This window comes from Pyrgilauda ruficollis, unplaced genomic scaffold (assembly GCF_017590135.1).
Source record: "Pyrgilauda ruficollis isolate IOZ18807 unplaced genomic scaffold, ASM1759013v1 scaffold82, whole genome shotgun sequence".
NCBI lineage: Eukaryota > Metazoa > Chordata > Aves > Passeriformes > Passeridae > Pyrgilauda > Pyrgilauda ruficollis.
This window is the reverse complement of record NW_024530155.1, coordinates 739413-757625: the sequence shown is the minus strand read 5'-3', so window position 1 is coordinate 757625 and position 18213 is coordinate 739413. Positions and strand designations below refer to the sequence as shown.

Here is an 18213-nt window from a genome sequence, read left to right as displayed (position 1 = left end):
AGCAGAGCACTTTCTGTCACAACGTTGCTGTTTGCCATCCATCAGGTGTATGAATACTTCAGTAGAATCATAGTTAGTGTAAAAAAAGGGAACAGAATAAGGATTTCAAAGCTTGTTTCCTTGACCACCCTTCACTTCTAGGAACAGACACTTATGCCATCTATCATTGGATTATAAGTAAATCTTTGGGTGACAACAGTTTCTACATCCCAGATGCCAAATTATAGACTCAGATGCATGTCATGCATCTCTGAGGAGCTTAAACAATCAACTTCTATGGTGCTATTTTTGGTACGTGCAGCTATTGAAAAGACAACTGCACTTAAGTTCAGCTCTCATCCTCTCAACATCTTGAATTCCTAGTTTTGTTTAGTATATGAACAAATCACAGGCCTTGTATACGGTTGTTATAGGATAATTGATCCTTTCTTTGAGATCTGTGCTTACCACACACATGCAAGGACTTTTTATAGCATCCTTTCAGTGTATCTGTTGTTATTATTCATAGTTCTTACTTCAGAAGACATCTATTCACTCATATTTCAGAAGAGTAGAGCAAGAATTAGCTTGTTTATGAAGTCATGGTGACTACTATGTTTTTTACATAATTTTTTAAAGTAGTGAATGGGTGAATTTGGTAAGCTACCTAGAAAAAAAATCCCCATTTAAAACAAATTAATACCTAAGGCAAAAACGAGTATGAAAAGATGAAGAATAGATGTATAAAAGAAGTGCCTTGGGAGGTGCTACCTCTTCAAGAATCAGGAATAAGTGGGAAAAGAATGAGGAGTTATCTTTTGTCAGGTGAAAGGAAGAGAAAGCTGGTGCAGCAAGAAGCTGGGACAAAGCATTTTTTAACTCAAAAAATATATGCTGGGGGGAAAAAAGGTTTTTCTAAGCAATATTTACTATCATACTACAGCTTTTCTGAATGTTTTTTACTTCTACAAATCCAAATGCAAATCACCTTACCAACCATCTCTTTGTAGCATTGTTCCTGTCTTCTACAGGTTGCAGACTTTAGGGATTACCCAGGTCTGAAATAATCCTAATGACTTGAGTGCAGCTGAAGGATAAATAAATATGCAGGTAAAGGTCGGATAATCTACAATTTCTCATTCAAATTTTCACAGGATTACACTGGTATGGGATCCTTCTATGTTAATTTGCAATATATCAATGAAACTCCAGATTATGGAAAGAAAGTAAAATCTACTATAAACATGAGTACCTTAATTTTTTTCTGTTAAAAAAAAATGCAGGCTACTTCATTCTAGTCTCTCACTCTGCTTACATAGGGAAATGGCAACACCACTGTATGACCAAATATAGGGTAGAATTCAACAAGAACCTGTCAGGGTGAAAAAGTCATACTCCATGGCAGTGGAGTTGTGACCTTAACTTTGCCTGTAGTAAGGGAAGTGAAGGAGGAAAACATTGCTATATCCCCTATGGCACTCATCCAGGTAAATCTTCACAGGTATGTTCTGAATGATGATGTAAAGAATGATGGAATCAAAACAAAGACTTCCAGGTGACCTACTACAGACATCCTTAAAGGGACAGATTGCATCAGGACTTCTCATGCGTCAGTTTGGAGGAGGTGGAGAGGTCTGTGCTTCAGTCCTTGTTCCCTGCCCTTGCTGTGAGAATACAGGGGTTCTGCCATAGAATAAGATTAAACATTCAAGGCAAGATAAAGCTATCTTATCCTTAAACAAATGTCCCTTTCAAAAGCTTAATACAAAGCAGGTCTAGAAAGTCTGCAGCTATAATGATTTCATGTTTTGCTGATCCCAGCCCTTTCTACTGAAAGACTTTTTACTGGTCCCTTGTGGAAAGTTGAGATCAGCATTTAAATGCAAGTCTATCTATTTAACATAAGTCCTCAGCAGCCCAGTAATAGTCAGTGTTACAGAGAATTTATAAGTAGTTATGTATGGATACATATATAAATGAAATGCATATTACACTTTTTATGGCTGATGACTATACATTCAGACTTTTCTTCAAGATAATTGCAATTCCTTTGGTTTGGTTTTTTTTTCCCTTTTCTCTATTAAGTAAGATGTAAAACCATTGCCTAACAAGAATATTTTTCTTGTTTGCAACATCTCTTTCCACAATCAGTTAGGGACCAATTATAGGCATTTCCCATCTCCTTCTAATTTCTATACCTAACATTGCTTCCTCTCCTAGGTAACAGGGAAGCTACTACACATGTAATGGGGAATACCAGGAAAATACTCTATGTTCTTTCTATTTCTTTAGTAATAATCCTTACCACCTATTTTAATGTGATAGATAATTTTCTACTGTAAATTATAATTCTTATGAAAGAAAATGAGAAAACTGAAACACAATACAGCAATCCAGCTTGTGCAACATGCACCCCCTATAGCTGTTATTTTCTTCCTCTTTTCCCCTCTGCAGAAACTCCAGACAGCAAAACTCTTCTCAGCAAAAAGCTAACAAAATCCTATTCCTTGTGGTGTATATCATGCCAGTTAAATCATTTAATACTAAAGAATTTTTTTTTTCCATTGAAAGGCCTTTTGGAAAAGCTGATCAGTGCAGAAGGTTTCATGTTCTAAGGTTAAAAGGGCTTCTAGCCTGCACATTCAGCTCCTTCTCTTACTTTGTAATCTAGAGAAACCTGGCTAAATCAATCTCAGCCTCTCCAAATAAAGTATACCAGACTTGGCACTTCTGTATCTGCACATTGCAATTTTACTTCCCACAGTGTCAGTGAAGCAGTCTGAGACCTTGTCAAACCTCATCAGGCAGTGAGCACAAAGATCAGGGTCCCCAGCCTGGGGTCCCACACCCCTAAATTCGTGATTTCCAAGTGACTCCCCCATGCCTCCATTAGGAGCAGCATGTACTACATATCTGTGCCTGGAAATTATTCTCAGGTTTTTTTAAGCCCCTGCTTAACTTAATGCCCTAAGCATCTCTCTGCATTTCCCTGGCCCTCCTGTCAGTATGTGCCTCCTGTCTCATCTGCTGCCTCCTATAACTGCCAAATTTCTGCAAGATTCAGTTCAGAGCTGATTGTCAAGATCTCTCTGAGCCTCTTAGTTCTTCCATGTTCTTTACCTGTGGCTGAACACAAGGCATTTAACCTCTCCGCTTTGATTTTTGTCACTTGTAAAATGGAGAAAATAATCTTTAGTACTTGTGATGAAAGAAGTCAATATTTATCATTGATAACTAGAATGTAAAATCCGAGATCTTGCACGTGGGTCTTCATCTTTCTTCCTTCAAAATCAATGCAAAGTTCTCATTGACTCAAGGAGAGCAGCATGTAGCCTTTGCTTCTTTATGAATCTAGAAATTCTGTGATGACTGAGATACTAAAGCACTGACAGTCACTGGCTTTTAGATACATTTTCAGTAGCAGTTATGACTTATCACCACTACTGTCTCAGAAAGGAACCAGGAGGATTAATTCAATTTGGTTTTTATTAGAAAAGTAAACTTCTTTTATTTTTAATTAAAAAAAAAGCAGCACTGTAAGATTTGTATCTTACCACATGAATAAACCTGTTCCTGTTCACACAGCAGTCACTGAGTGTGAACTGGTTTCCATGTCATAAGGACAAAACTTTTATTAACCCATTTGATGTCCCTCAAATTAAATGATTAGGAAGATTTCAATCTAGCATAATGCCAGTCTGCTCAAATCTGGAATCATAGTGCGGGGAGCAGGGTGTAGTGGGGTATGGGGGTGAGGTGTTTTTTGGGGTTTTTTGTTGTTTTTGGGGGTTTTTTTTAAGACAACAACTGCAACAATGTCTTTCTTTTTCACTTTAGAAATTTCTAGTCCAGAAACACCACAGTGACAGAGCAAAGAAGGCAATGATTTCCAATCATGAGGAGGGGGAAAACACTACTTAGTTGCACAGGCTCTTGTTTGGACTTCATTTGGAAGGTTCTATAACTATTTCTCAGAGGAACTTTATGCTAGCTTGGAAAAGTATCTCACTTCAGGAAGAGTTCAGTCAGAAAAGAAGAAACACAGTGTGTGTATCAATAATGAGATATTTCTAGGAAATACATATTGGGATTGAGTTAGGAAATTTATATTACAGCCAGAGTATCATGTCACCTCTACAGAAGCAGTCAGACTCTCTGTGTTTTCAATCAGAATATGAATATACAATATTTGCTGGATCAAACCAAGCATGCTTATGTAAATATGATTTTTGTTAAACTTAAGAGCCACACCATGTCACAGAGCTTGTAAAACTCCCGAGCTTTCCTCATTTGACTCTATCACATTCAGAATGAAAGTGAGCACAAATACACTAATGGAACAAATACACTCTGCTTCCTTTGGGATGACAGTATTGTCCCTCAGCTAGCTTCTAAGATGATCTCTGAGTGCTCCAAGCAGACACTGAGGCCAGCCCCAGATGAATTCTTTGCAACAATACCAAATTGGAATAACCTATTTCAGGCCTGGTTCCTTCTGAGATGATAAAATTAACAGTACACTTCTCACAGCTGTGTATCCTCAGTATCTGAACCTATGCTGTGCCATTCAAGCTGCTTCAGCAATAAGAAAGCAAAACTGAAGGAATGTCTTTTGCAGAAGCATACGTATTGCTGCTTCTAGTTTGCAGTGACAACATAAGGACAGTCAAAGTCTTAGACTCCAAGGACAGGTACAAGAAGTTTCATATCTCTGATTAAATCAATCATTTTTCAATATGAAAAGACCTGAGCATTTTCCTGAAAATAACTTCAGCCTCAAAATGATTGATATCCCTCCTGGATGGTAAAAGACAATAGTAATCTGCAAGCAGTTATGTGTAAAGGAACAAAGGAAGAAAGGCAGGAAGGAGGGAAGGAAGTAGGAAGACACATAGTGTGTTTCTATATCAACATGCATATGCATTTATGCACAGAAATTAATCCCTCCACTTTTTAATAAGGATTTTACTAGACATTAATATTTTAGGAGCATCCATCGTACATAGGAGTATTTAGAAAGATATGTTGTTGATGTCTTTTATAACATAAGATTGGAAAACTAAGAAAATTGGGATACCTCTGAAAAGAAATAGCACTCCATAAAAGAATGCAGTTAGATTAGAGAAAGCATCTCAATGTCTTAAATTGAATATTTCCCCCTTTCAAAACAAAACAAAACAAAACAATACAGGTGATAGACAGGTATCTAATTCCTCTTCACTGGTTTTCACTCATTGAAGTTTTCTGCCAAATTAAAGCAAAAAAGTTGGATGCACATATTTGGCTTGAGGAAAAAAGCTCTGCTTTTTAATAATGACTCTTGTAATTGGACCTCTCAATATGTACAGAATTATCAGGCAGTGCATACTAAGAATATTAGCTTTAATTCTTCAGATATGACCACTTTTTTTCATAAAGACTTTTCAAAAACATGTGGTATCCTAGAATCAGCCATGTTTGTTTTGTCCTGTTAATCAAGTCTCCCTTTTGGGCTTTGTCCCCATTTGAGTTTGCATCTACAAACTTCGAGTTCTGGAAATCCATGCTTAATCTCAGGGTTTCATTATCTCCTGGGATTTATAATTCCTGGTGTTTATCATTCTCTGGGTTTATAATCCCTAAATATGAACCACGGTGGAACCAGGATACTGCTGAAGTTCAGTGTAGTGGGCAGAAAACTGTCATAATAAATGTAGCTAATTTATCATTATTCAGTGTCCCTTCTTATAGTGTCACTGAACTATAAAAATGAAAGATTCATCCAGCTTCACAAACTAAACAGGAGTAGGGCACAGTCAACATGTTTAGAGGCACAGTCCTTGACAGTTTTAAGGCAACTACTCCTGTCATAGAAAATCCTGTGGTGTAGTTCAGGGGTTATCTAGGAAAGGAGACAGTCCCCGAACTGCAAGACACTGGTCATCTTGCCTTTAGGATCATCTAGTCTGCATGAATGTGAACTGTGGCATACTGCTTGTTCTCTGAGCCAGATAACAGAATTTTGCTCTTTTATTTATTTTTATTCTGTGGCTCTCTACAACTACCTTAAAGGAGGTTGTAGTGAGGTGAGTGTTGGTCTCTTCTCCCAGATAACAACTGGTAAGTGATAGGACATGAGGAAACAGCCTCAAGGTGGTCCATTGGAGGTTTAGATTTGGTATTAGGAAACATTTCTTCACTGTAAGGGTTGCCAAGCATTGGAATAGGCTGCCCAGGGAAATGGTGGAATCATCAACCCTGGAGGTATTTAAAAGGCATGTGGATTTGATGATTAAGAATGTGGTTTAGTGGTGCATTTAGGGGTGTTAGGTTAATGGTTGGACTCGCTAATCTTTAAGATCTTTTCCAACATAAGCGATTGTATGATTTGATGATCCTATTTACTAGTCTTGAAACAGACATTAAGAAATATTTTGCAAGCTTTAAAATTACAGAGTCATGTAAATGGGGCACATATACTCAAGTCATTGCTTAAAATTTCACTGTGTCCATTAAGATGATGCTGTTCCTTTCCCAAATCTTAAAATCCATGATGCTGTATTCTTTATAAAATCTTCCCAAAAAGGGCCATCCTCAAAAAAAAAAGCATTTTTTCCACAATGAAAGTGGAGAAAAGCATGTTGCCAAAGGAAAAATAAGAAAAGAAATTACTTTTTCCATATTTATTTTTTAGAGCAGGATGACTGACATTATTCTACCCCTATGTGGAGGAGGATGTTGAAGTGTAGGAATAAAACTTGTCAAGAATACTGGCAAAGGAATATTTGCTGAAAATTGTTAAAGGAGTAACCACAATAAAATAGAAAAAAAACACCTTACAATTATACATGGATATAGAAGACAGTGGAAAGAAAGGGGCTTTCAACCAATTCAGTTTTATTCTAGAAATATTTTATCATAAGACAGTAGATTTCAAAGCTGTAGCATTTCTTCTCTATAACTCTACAGTTCTGTAGGAATCGTGTCCATGAAGACACATGCTGAACTGTTCTCGTATTGATGTGATATTAATTAAAGAGACAATATTATTGCTGACCATATTTTCTCTTTGCACCTATTGTTCATCATGTTCAGGGGCACATGGTAAACTGAAGACAGTTGTCATCTACATTACATAACTGAAACTTTTATATGCTCAGCAAGAACAAATAGTTCTTCTTAAAACAAACAAAAAATAAGATATTTTCAGAAAGAACCAAAAATGCAGAAATTGATCAAGTTTATCTATTTTATGGGTTCATAGCACACCATGTTCTTGGCATTTTTTCTGAGCATGCCTGAAATATCTCATTCCAGCAGTTTTAGATTATCTACCTTCCATGAGAATAACACAGAATAAACTTTATATTTGCGCCTAAAATTTAACTTGAGCCTATTTCAGGGGGAGGAGGGGGTGATTTAATTTCCATTATTCTTCCTTTCTTTTTCTTTACTTGACAACTTTCTAATATAAAATGCATGAACAGTGAAATGAGCAGATCTCGAAGACTCCTGTATCCCTGGTGAGTTGTTCAGCTACGGGGATATACAACCAAGCACCTTCATGTTTGCTGTCCTAAATCCATGAATCTTGAATCCCTGGGTGCCCAAGTGGCCCAGTTTCAATAGTATAAGAACATTTTAGAGGATGGGCTTTTTTAGGTTAATTCTTTCCCTCTCTTTCTTATTCAGTATAAAGTATACCATAGACATTTTACCCTTCACTTTTTTGGTCTTTGATTACTAGATAGGTGTCAGAGAGTAGCAACTCTTTGAGTACTACGGCACTGACTCACAAGCTTGAAATTCAAGTCCTTTCTCTGAAACAGACATCCACATCTTACCCCGAGCAAGCCATAGAAGCAGTGCATGCCTCAGTTCTTAACTGGAAAATGGAAAACAGAAAAATCTTTAAAACCATACTACATAATATAGTGCAGTACATGACACAGTACATCGCAGAGTATGAAAGGCAATCATATCCTATGGCAACAGCAGCTGCATTCACACTGTAAATATAAACTAAGGCTAGTTAATCCCAGAGAGAGGGGCATCTTTTTCACAGAAGTGTCACAGATTTCAATCAGCTTTAATGCCAATTGACTATAAGTCACTTGTGATCCCTCTATTGGCATCAGTCTGCTTTAGGCTAAGCTCTTCCACAAGGTTGTGATATTTGTGTTTCCAGTACTGAAGGTATTTCAATTAATTTTAAAAGATCACTGAGATTTTTTTTCCCCCACAATAAATAATTCTATCCACTTTTGTAAAACCCTTTGTTTCCAACCCTTCAATTTTTGGCACAAAATACCTGCCAATGTCCCTTCTCACTACTGAATGAAATACAGCATGGAAAGTGAAATGAAATAGGAAAAATTAAAACAGTGATGCCAGTGAGAGTTTCAAAAAGCAGCAGTGATAAAAACTCCCAAATTAAAAAGCCAGTGTGAAAGATGCAAAGAAAAACAAAAAGAAAAAAAAAAACCCACAAGCAACCAAAAAAAACCAAACCAAACATACAAAAATAAAGCAAAACAAACCAAAAAAAACCCCAAACCAAATCAAACCAAGACAAAAACAAAACAAACAAAAAAAGCAATCCCAAAACCAAACAAAGCAACTAAACAAAACCAAAGCCAACATCAAAAACTCCATACCTGGAGTGGAAGTTGGAGAATATTTGAGCAGCTGTTAATCAAATATTCACTGTTAAGCAAAAGAAGAAGTTCATTGTAAAAAGAAAATCAAAACTGAAGCCACATGGGAGAGAGAAAGGGAGCGTGCCTGAAACAGAGAAAAAGATCCAAAGGAGGAGAACACTGTACATGTTAAAAGTCTCAGAGATCTGCCACGACACATGGACACTGGTGAGTGAGACATGCCTTCAATGCACAGCTCCATCAGTTTCCACTGGCTTCATCAAAACTTCACATCATATGATGTCTCAGCCTGTCATGAGATCCTTAGTTGTATCCCCCATTATTTTTTGCCCTCAGTCAACACAGGGCAAAGATATTCCATTTCCTAACTTCCCATACCTCTGTCCACAGGTGCTTCCTTACAATCATGACATTTACAATTTACTGACAAGCCTCAAGTTTATCACGGTATCGCAGAGCACAGTTTTGAGCCCCACTAAAGCCTCTAATTTTTTTTCCAAACCATCCATGTTTCTCAAAGATGGAATAATTCCATGAGCCTCTTGGCATTAGTTTTTAGGGCAGAGACAGCATTATCATGTCAGGAGGCAAAGTATGTACTAAAAAAGCCACCATTCACTGTGTCACTAGGTCACAAGTGCTCCTCTATCTGAAAAGCTCAGTGAATTTAGGTGTATTACTTAATTTTTTTTCTTCACTTTTCCCACTCCACGTTCATCAACAACCAGTACTGAGAGGTCCCAGCACTGCCCAACAGAAACACACTCCTGCTCTTTGTTCACCTCTTATAAAAGCAGCTGAAAATGTACCAAGCAGCCACAGGAGCCAGCCAGGGATGGTGAAATGCTCAGCACCACAGTGTCAGTCCAGTAGGACACCTGGAATCCAGGCTCATATCATCAGCTTTCTGCTTCAGGGACACACTGGTAAGGGGACACAGGCAGATTGTCACAACAGTCCACAATGCTCTCTATGTAGTGGGAGCCCTCTTCATACAAGGTATATATACACAAACATAATCATGTTTGACAGTGACTACATATTTGTGTACAAATATTTATTAAATATTTTCATTTCTAGAAAAAGAAAAGATACATTCAGCTGGCCCATAATGCATCCTGCTCTCACATTGTTCTGAATCTTAATGACTAAGGTTGAGAATAAAGGTGCAAATGTTCATATATTTTGGCAGCAAAAAATAGACTAAAATCACAGAATATGATTTATATTTAAATTTTAAATGTGAATTTTATATATGATTTTATATGTGAACAATGATACAATTACTTTTAGTAAAGATAAAAATAAAAAAAACCTGTCAGCTTTGTTCTTTGTCAGTATATTTTTAAAAGCTTCTGCAAAACCACCATGAAAAGATTCACTTCTCACACAGCCTAATTCCTCTTACAGCTCTGAATATTGCTATCTCAGGATCTAGAAGGTTGAGAGACATGTTTTTTCTGCAGATGGCATGAGAGAAAAATCAAGACATGACGTAGAAAAAGATGTTAAGTGGCAACAGACTAATGGAGAACATTTTGTCCTACTTTTGAGGAGCACATCAGGAACAGCTTGCTTTTATAGTGGATCTGAAGTATAATCACTGGCACTATATGACTGCTGCAAGCATTGCTCTGCACTAATCACTACCATATTATTGTGAATTTTGCTGAGCATTCTGTAAAAGATACATTGCATTCTTTTTTTTTTTTTTTTTCTTGGCACTTATCTTGAAAATTAATCAGATATACCAAAATCTCTAGACAATAAATAATGATAAGCTGTAGCTTTTAACATTCTTGATAAGTTTCAGAGATTTATTGCTTTTCATTTTACTAGCTGCCAAGAATCAAAACAATGACTAAATCTATGTATGGATTTCCATTAGGTAAATCACAATAACTAAATAGTAGAAGTAAGAGATGTCTTTGATGCAAAAGCATCAAAGCCTTTAAGAACCTATTTTTAAATCTGCAGCAGTCACCCATTTTTACCATAGTAAAGGCCAAACATTTTATACAATTATTTTTAAAGATATATTCACAAATTTCTATTCAGATATTGATCCAATATCCATACAGAGTCCCTGCAAAGGTGACAAGGTGACAAGAAATCTATTTTAAGCCAGTCTTGTCATAAAAATTGTAAGGAGTAAAATTAAAAAAAAATTCTCTTCTCGCCAAGAAAGAAAGAGAGAGAGAGAGAGAGAACAAGAACAAACCTGCAAGTAACATTTTCTAGTCATATTATGGAATATTCTATTGAGCAATCCTCATCTAGTATTTAGAGAGTTAGACATTCAAGCTTTGCCAAATCAGCTTGTGTATCTCCAGCAGGGATATGCTTTGTATATATGACTGGTATATTAGGGGATCATGTAATCTGCTATGCTTGTGGACCTGCTAAGTGTGAACTGACTCTTCCAAATCTGAGCAGAAGCAGATATTTATGTATCTAATCACTGTTTGCCACCAGAGAAAACTGGCCATTAGGATTGAGCCCTTACTCTGAAATCATTAGGAGAGAAGTCATTGACTTCAACAGATCAGTATCTTACCAAGGATTAAGTCTGGTATAAAGTGAATTTTATTTCCACCAAGTAGATTTTCAATCAAGGGAAGGAAATCTGATTATTCTTTTACTAAAGCATTCAGGGTTCCTTGGATTTTGCTTATAGTCCTTTTTTATTTTTTTAAATGGATTTGGACATGCAAGGAGAGGTAAGGAAAACATTTTCCCCAGGATACAAGCAGTTTATTTTCTGTCAGCCTTCTGTGCTGTTCAGGTTTGTTGCAGAGTCCCCTACAAGCTCAACATTTAAGACAAAGCTTACCACAACCACTTGGAATCTTCTCAATGCTCTTTCAAGACAATATAGATTTTATCATTATGTCTTTTTTTATCTATACCAGGTATTCCTTAACCAACCAACCAAACAAATCAGAAAAAAATGTCTGGTTTATTTCTTGACTTTCCCTCTCCTTAACAGAGGAAAATATTCTTCACTGTTCAGAAGTCTACAAATCATCAGAAGTCTAAAAATATCTCACAATGCTCCAGTGTAAGTTTGAAAGTACAAATAATGGCATATATCTATATACATATACATTTCAATCTATAGTCCATATCAATATTCAATTCTCTCTTAATCTTATAGATATGCATGGATATATACACATGTGTATTTGTTTTCAAGTATGTGAGGAACAGGACTGCATTTCCTTGTTCAAATAAGATGCATTGCCAGGTGCAACAGCCATCAAGTTCCTCTGGCCTTTAGCCAACTTCAGGCAAAAGTTCATTTGTACCAGCAACTGCAGCAGCCTAAGGAAAGGGCACCCTTGGGGTTTGGCTTGTGTAAATGGGTCTGTCCATGATCACAGCACAGCACAGCCTCCTCTCATGGCAGTGGATGCTCCAAGGTCCTTTGGGATGTGCTCCTGTGGCTGCGTGGGGCAGTGGGTTGGTGTAACGAAGGAGTCCATTTCCCAGTGGCATTTTGATAAAGGCAAAGTTACTTGTACTCCCTTTAGAAATGTTTCTCATCACTTCAAAAACTCTATCTGTGGGAAGGCTGCTCCTCGGACATATGAAGCAAGCTCACCCTGCCCAAACCAGGAGTGTTAAGGATAAATGCTGAGTATGTGTGTACACATGTGTATAACATCCAACCTCTTAAATTTTAATCAAGCTCATACATAAGTTTCTCTGGTGATGGTGAAAGTGTCGGAAATACAAAGCATGCACACACATCTCCCAGCAAATGAAACGTGTCAGCAACAGCTGTAATCAATAACAATATAATATTCTTTCCTAAATAATGGTACAGCAGCAGAAGTGTGCAAGACAGTGATGAATTATTCAGCAGGTCTGCTTTGCTGCTACATTGCTCCTTCCATGCTTTAAGCTTTTCTACAGCTGAAACACCTGGCACAGCACTCTCTGACTTCATCTTCTTCTGAATACCTAAATCTATTTCTTCCCTCTTATAAAAATTAAGTTACCTAAGTGCCTGAAGCTTTAAATGGTCTTAAATGGAAAAATTGTATGATATCGTGAAGTTTTTAAATAAGTGCCTTATTTCTACTTCATAGCTTCACATGGAGATTTGAAATGTATGTTAGCAGGCAGCTGCATTTTAAATATTTTTGAAAGTAAATGCCACAGACTATGGAGAATTTAATTCAGTAGAGTGTGTATGATGTTCTGGACAAAGTATTCATTAAAAGACACAAGACAGATCTATTCAAGTGGTTAAAATGAAAGCTCAGGTTATGAAATTCTTGCTTAAATTGAACAGTATGCTACTCCCACGTAGATACCACTTGGTATTGCCTAGACTAAGCACATAGTAATTTAGTTTTGTTAAATGAGGCAACATGTTTTTAGTCATCCAATTCTCTAAAAATGCATATACATATATATGTATGAAAAGTACGCATTTCAGCATCTAATTAAATACAGATTATTAAACAAACTTTATAACACCGAACAAGTCTAAAAAGTTAAAATATACAACTGTGATTCACAGAAGGAAGGTAATTTCTGCAAGACAAACAAGAAAAACAAGTTGAAACTTTTTTCTTAAAAAAATAAAGAAAAAGGAATTTCATTTCTGTTGTGTTTATTTGAGCTATTCTGGAAATTATTTAAATCTTTGTCTGGACAGCAACACATTTGTATCTAGAGATATTAATCTTATCAGCCATTCTGCTAGAGACAGCGAGATCCCTTTTAACGTATTTAATGTGCTGTGTGCAGCTCACTTTTAAATGCCACAAGCAGTACAAATCCGTCATCTCTCCTTGGGAATCTGCCTGATTCTGTAATACAGCTTACTGCTAAGTAGTTTCTCTGATATTCAAGCTATATTTCTCCTGCTTGATTCATGTTCTACTTCCCATTACTTCGCATTAACTCCCTCTGCCCCTGCTACCAAATGAAGGAGATCTGATTCCTACCTGTACTATCTGCTAACAAACTGCTGTGAATGGAGCAGCAAGAAATAAATAACCCCCCACCTCGGAAGGTCACCTCTGTGATGCTCCTGCCTCCACCCCGCTCCTTGGACACTCACTGCTGTCCACTTCCAGGAGCAGGACCTCTGCCGTGACCTCAGGAAGCTATTTCCCTCTCCTAGGAGACACTGCTGGATCACTACTGAAATAACTCAGCATTCCTGGAGGAACATGTTATTTTTAAACAGGCAGTGCGTTGACTCTGGAGGTCTTGCGTAAGAAAGGTTTCTAACAACAGTTGCAGGCAGAGCCCAGCCCTCGCAGTGCCATGTGCCTCTCAGCAGCCAACACTCCACCGAGCAGTGCCGCACTGAGCGGTGCTGCGGCTGAGGAGCAGAGAGAACGCACGTGAAGGAGGGTCACAAGGTTTCGCCCTAGATTTCAGTCAGCAGGAGTCTGCATCAGAAAATAAATTTGGATGTACTTCAGTGTCCTTGACAAAAAGGCTACAGGCCTGAGTGAGGGAGGAAAATAAGGTGCAACCTTGCCTTTGCACCACAATGCCTAGCAGGGGGATGGAAAGTGACTATGCCTTCATTTGTCTGCGGCGCTCTCTGTGATCGTGCACTGAGAAAAAAGGATCTCCTGTGTCAAGCAGACTGCCACTTTGAGCAGAGAAAATAGCTACCTGGCTCATGACTGCTGAAACAGAAAATATTTGTTAAACAAGCCATTAAATTTTAATAGTAAAGTTTTGAAGAGTTGGTTGGGAAATCTATGTGAACATACTTATGCAAAAACACTTCTGCAAAAACACTTACACAGTAATTATACTTTCCTACCAGAATCCTTTCATGTCTCCCTCTGATTCTGGAAGCTGAGACATGACCTGTCTAGTCACCATCATCATTAGAATAGGTTGACAAAGAAGCAATTTTTTTGGACTGCTTTTATTAACTTTGGCAAATGGATATTAAATTAACTGCAAGTTTTCACAAATGCAGTTACTCTAGCAACTCCAGAACATGAAGGAGAAACAAAATGCATTAAATATAAATAAGTACATGAAGATCATAACTGTCCATCCCTGATCAAAGTGAATGAGCAAATAATAGCAGTTCTTCTACATAGAACATAACTATTTTCCATAAACCTTATATGTCCTTGGGAAAAAATAAAACTCTCTTTTTTCTGCTATACAGAGGAGGATTATTTACTAAAGGAAACAATGACAAGACCACATATGAAAATATATTGTAAACTGTTATCTGCAATTCTTCAGTGAAATCATAAATCAGATTATGTAATCTCAGGTGACAATTCAGATCTATTACAGCTAGCATCCATGTTTATCCAAATACTTCTAATCTTAAATCATCACAACCATTACTGTCTCCTTCAAGTTCCAGTGAAATTTGTATATTAAACAGCATTCATAAAACAAAGTTACAACTTGCCAACTGAAAATGGTACAGCAATGAAATGATCTAATCTTATTTTAAACTGCTTTTGACAATAGCTGCAGTAGCTCATTGTACCTATCCTAGTTGCACTACAGCCTCTTCACGGAGAAGACCTAATTTCTTTTAATTTCTTGTATTATTGAATTTATTAGCAACACTGTACTGAACTGAAAGCTCCCCTATCTTAAATTTACTAGTGATAGTTTTTGCTGTGAAAATTTTACAGGAATTTTCATTAGTACAGATGTAACTAAAGCAACAGAGGTTAATGTCCAAAATATATCTGGAATACTAAAGAATGTCCGGTATTGCTAAAGAACAGCAGCCAAACTTCAGATTATCTTCTACTGCATATGGACATCCAGAATTAAATCTACTTCTTAGTCCCACCTTGACAGAGGCAGACCCTGGTGACAGGACAAGAATTTGCTTTCAAAACCAAAAAGTGTTTGCAGCAACAAAAGCCCTTGCGTAGACAGATGAGGGAACAGATCATTGGCAATGCATCCTACCACTGAAGGAGACCTTGTAATGGGTGTGTAGGCAGAGAGAATGTTGAGATGAGAATGTGCTGGGCAAGAAGCTTTGATAGGAACAGAGAAACCAAACCAGAATTTGAAATATTCTTTCTAAAACTGACATACAAAACAGCTGAAAAATTTAAATATCAAAAAGAACCATGACAAAAAGATGACAATGTCTGCTTCCTGCTGGGTTAACTGCAAGAGTTTCCAGTGTGGTGGCCCTGTACTTCATGCTTGTCCTTTTCCTTAGCAGTTAAGCTTAGCTTTCTTTTTCATAGGTAAAACACCAAGTAGCAGCTGTCCTCCAAAATTATCCAGTTTTGTAAGATCATATCTTTGCTTCTGGGTTCTAGGAATTATGTTGACATATAAACAAAACTTCAGCAGAATTCAAAGCTTTTCTCTATGCACACTACTGAGACACCTGCACTAATGAACACAAATGAAGTGGAGAGGGGGGAGATGGGGAGGGTGGGTGTTTAATGAGCTTCTTTGGTAAGCAACTAAATAGGCTTAAGGAGGCATGTGTCTGTTTTCTACTATTAATATACAATTCTTAGGTCATCTCTGCCAAGTCACTTAATCCAGCATGTTTGCCAGCTCAGAGGAAAGGGCAATAACATCCTAATTGACAGAAGGCAGCAATGTTAAATAATTTCAAACTATCATGCTGAGGTAGTGCAGTGATAAGGGCAACAACAGCTTCCAGCCACACTTCTGATGCCTTCCCAGTTGACATATCTGTTCCTCACCACCATGTAGTGGCTCAGCCTCTGGAGAGTCCTTCCTTGAGAGACAGATCCAGGTGATACAGTCTCTTTCTCACAAAGCAGTAAGTGAACACCTAAGTCCAATGCTGCATTGGAAATTACCTTGTCCTGAGGTTAATTTTAAAAACAGCAAAACAATTAAATATGAAAATTCTAATTTGCCTAAGCAAATCTTTTTTACTTGAGGCAGGAAAAAATAAAATGTGAAAATCTGTGTAAAAATAGGGATTTGTCCTTGGAGATACTTAGAAATACATTCTTTCCTTGTGTATTACACTCTTCTTCAGCTGCAAGTACTTATTCATAGACACTCTCAGACTGCTTAGAGCAGTTTGTTTTTAGAAAAAGACAACTTTAGATAATAAATCTGTATACACCAGTTCTAAACTGGCAGCACTCATAAAAAACATTCATTTAAAATAATTTTCTTTCTCATGATCATTTTTTTCACAGCAAATAAGTAATTTTAATTGGATTTTTCATCTGATATGATATACAAATGTATTTAATGCAATTTGTTTTGCAGCAGTTCACATTACCTACATTAACAAACAGAAAAACAGTTCCTGAAATTTATACCATTAAATGGAGAAGAAATAAGGTCTGTGAATATCTTGGAATACAATTCAGTCCACTTAAAAACATTTCAAAAGCTCTTTGTGGTTCACCTCATAAAGCTTCTGGTCCACAAGGCTCCTGCTTCAGATGTCTCCAAGCGAGATGCACAATGGATGCACAGAAAGATACACGACTATATAAAGGGCTTTATTTTACAGCACCTGCACAAGAAGATTTTAACATAGTATTGAGCCTTTTGGCAGTGCTGCAGTAAAATCTACATTCACTATCCAACTATTGGTATTCACCATCCAAGTACCGCATAATGTTATGACAAGGTATTCAACTTACTGGTTGGGGTAGTCCCTAAACTACCTGGAATTGCAAAAAGTCCAATAATCCCTTAAAAAAAAAATCTCATTGACTTTGCTTTCATGATTTAGAATAGATGGTGCTTTGCAGGTGCCTCTGTCCATTGACTGCAAAATGAATCAATGATCACTGTGGTATAATTAGTATGGGAGCTCCATGAATTGGAAAAATTCCAGGCCACCATCTATTTCATCTCCCAAAGTACAATGAAAAAGTCATCACATAGCTTTCCCCATCTCACATATTCACAGTTTCCCCCTTGTCTCAACAACTGTCACTGTGATACTCCAGCAGTCCTACAAATGTAAAGTCCTACTTATGCAAATGATAATTGATTTGGTCTAATGTTTTCATCACATTCCTTGCCTTATGCTCCTTTTAAATATTGCTTCCCCTGTATTATTTACTTTGCCATAATTTTTTTTAAATGTTCAAGAAAATCCACTACTGACCTTTCACCATTCCATCATTTTTCTTTCATATTGAGAGTTTTACCTCTGTCTCTGATAAGCCTGTGAGCCCAGCTTCTGTATGCTGTTCACTTTCAAGAAAACACCTCTATCATATGAAGCTTGATGAAATGTCTCCTAGTTACCCTCTTAGAAAGCTAATCCATTCCTTTTTTTAAAAAAAAAAAATTTGTTCTCCAATTTTCACTTATAAGAGTCCCCTACTATAAAACAACTCTTTAAGTTTTTGTTGTTGGGGTTTTTTTCCTGTTTTCCATCATCCCTTTGGTTTTATACAGATTTGAATTCTATTTTATTTGTTTTTGAGGCAGGACACATCTTTTTGAACTCTGTGTAAAATCCAACCAATGAATTATTTCTAGGTTTTATACAGTGAAAAAAACAGGGAATAGAAACAACAACTTGAAATTAGCATTCTTTTCTGATTTCCATGTCTTTCTCTGAATATGGAAAGCATGCTGTTCTTTTTCTAAATTTGCC

General features: G+C 37.0%; 1 protein-coding gene across 8 annotated transcripts in view; it reads right to left on the bottom strand.

The window, feature by feature from the left end:
• Positions 1 to 18213, bottom strand: part of PCDH9 (protocadherin 9) — a 669079-nt gene that overhangs the window by 598565 nt on the left and 52301 nt on the right. For 2 of the 8 annotated variants that reach the window (XM_041487651.1, XM_041487650.1), the window contains exon 2: positions 16589 to 16609. The exons of 5 other annotated variants lie outside the window; for them this stretch is intronic. In XM_041487651.1, coding sequence (XP_041343585.1) covers positions 16589 to 16609 — 21 coding nt within the window. Of the gene's footprint in view, positions 1 to 9538; positions 9589 to 16588; positions 16610 to 18213 lie in introns of all 8 variants that reach the window. One more of the 8 variants, XM_041487648.1, reaches the window with a different exon arrangement.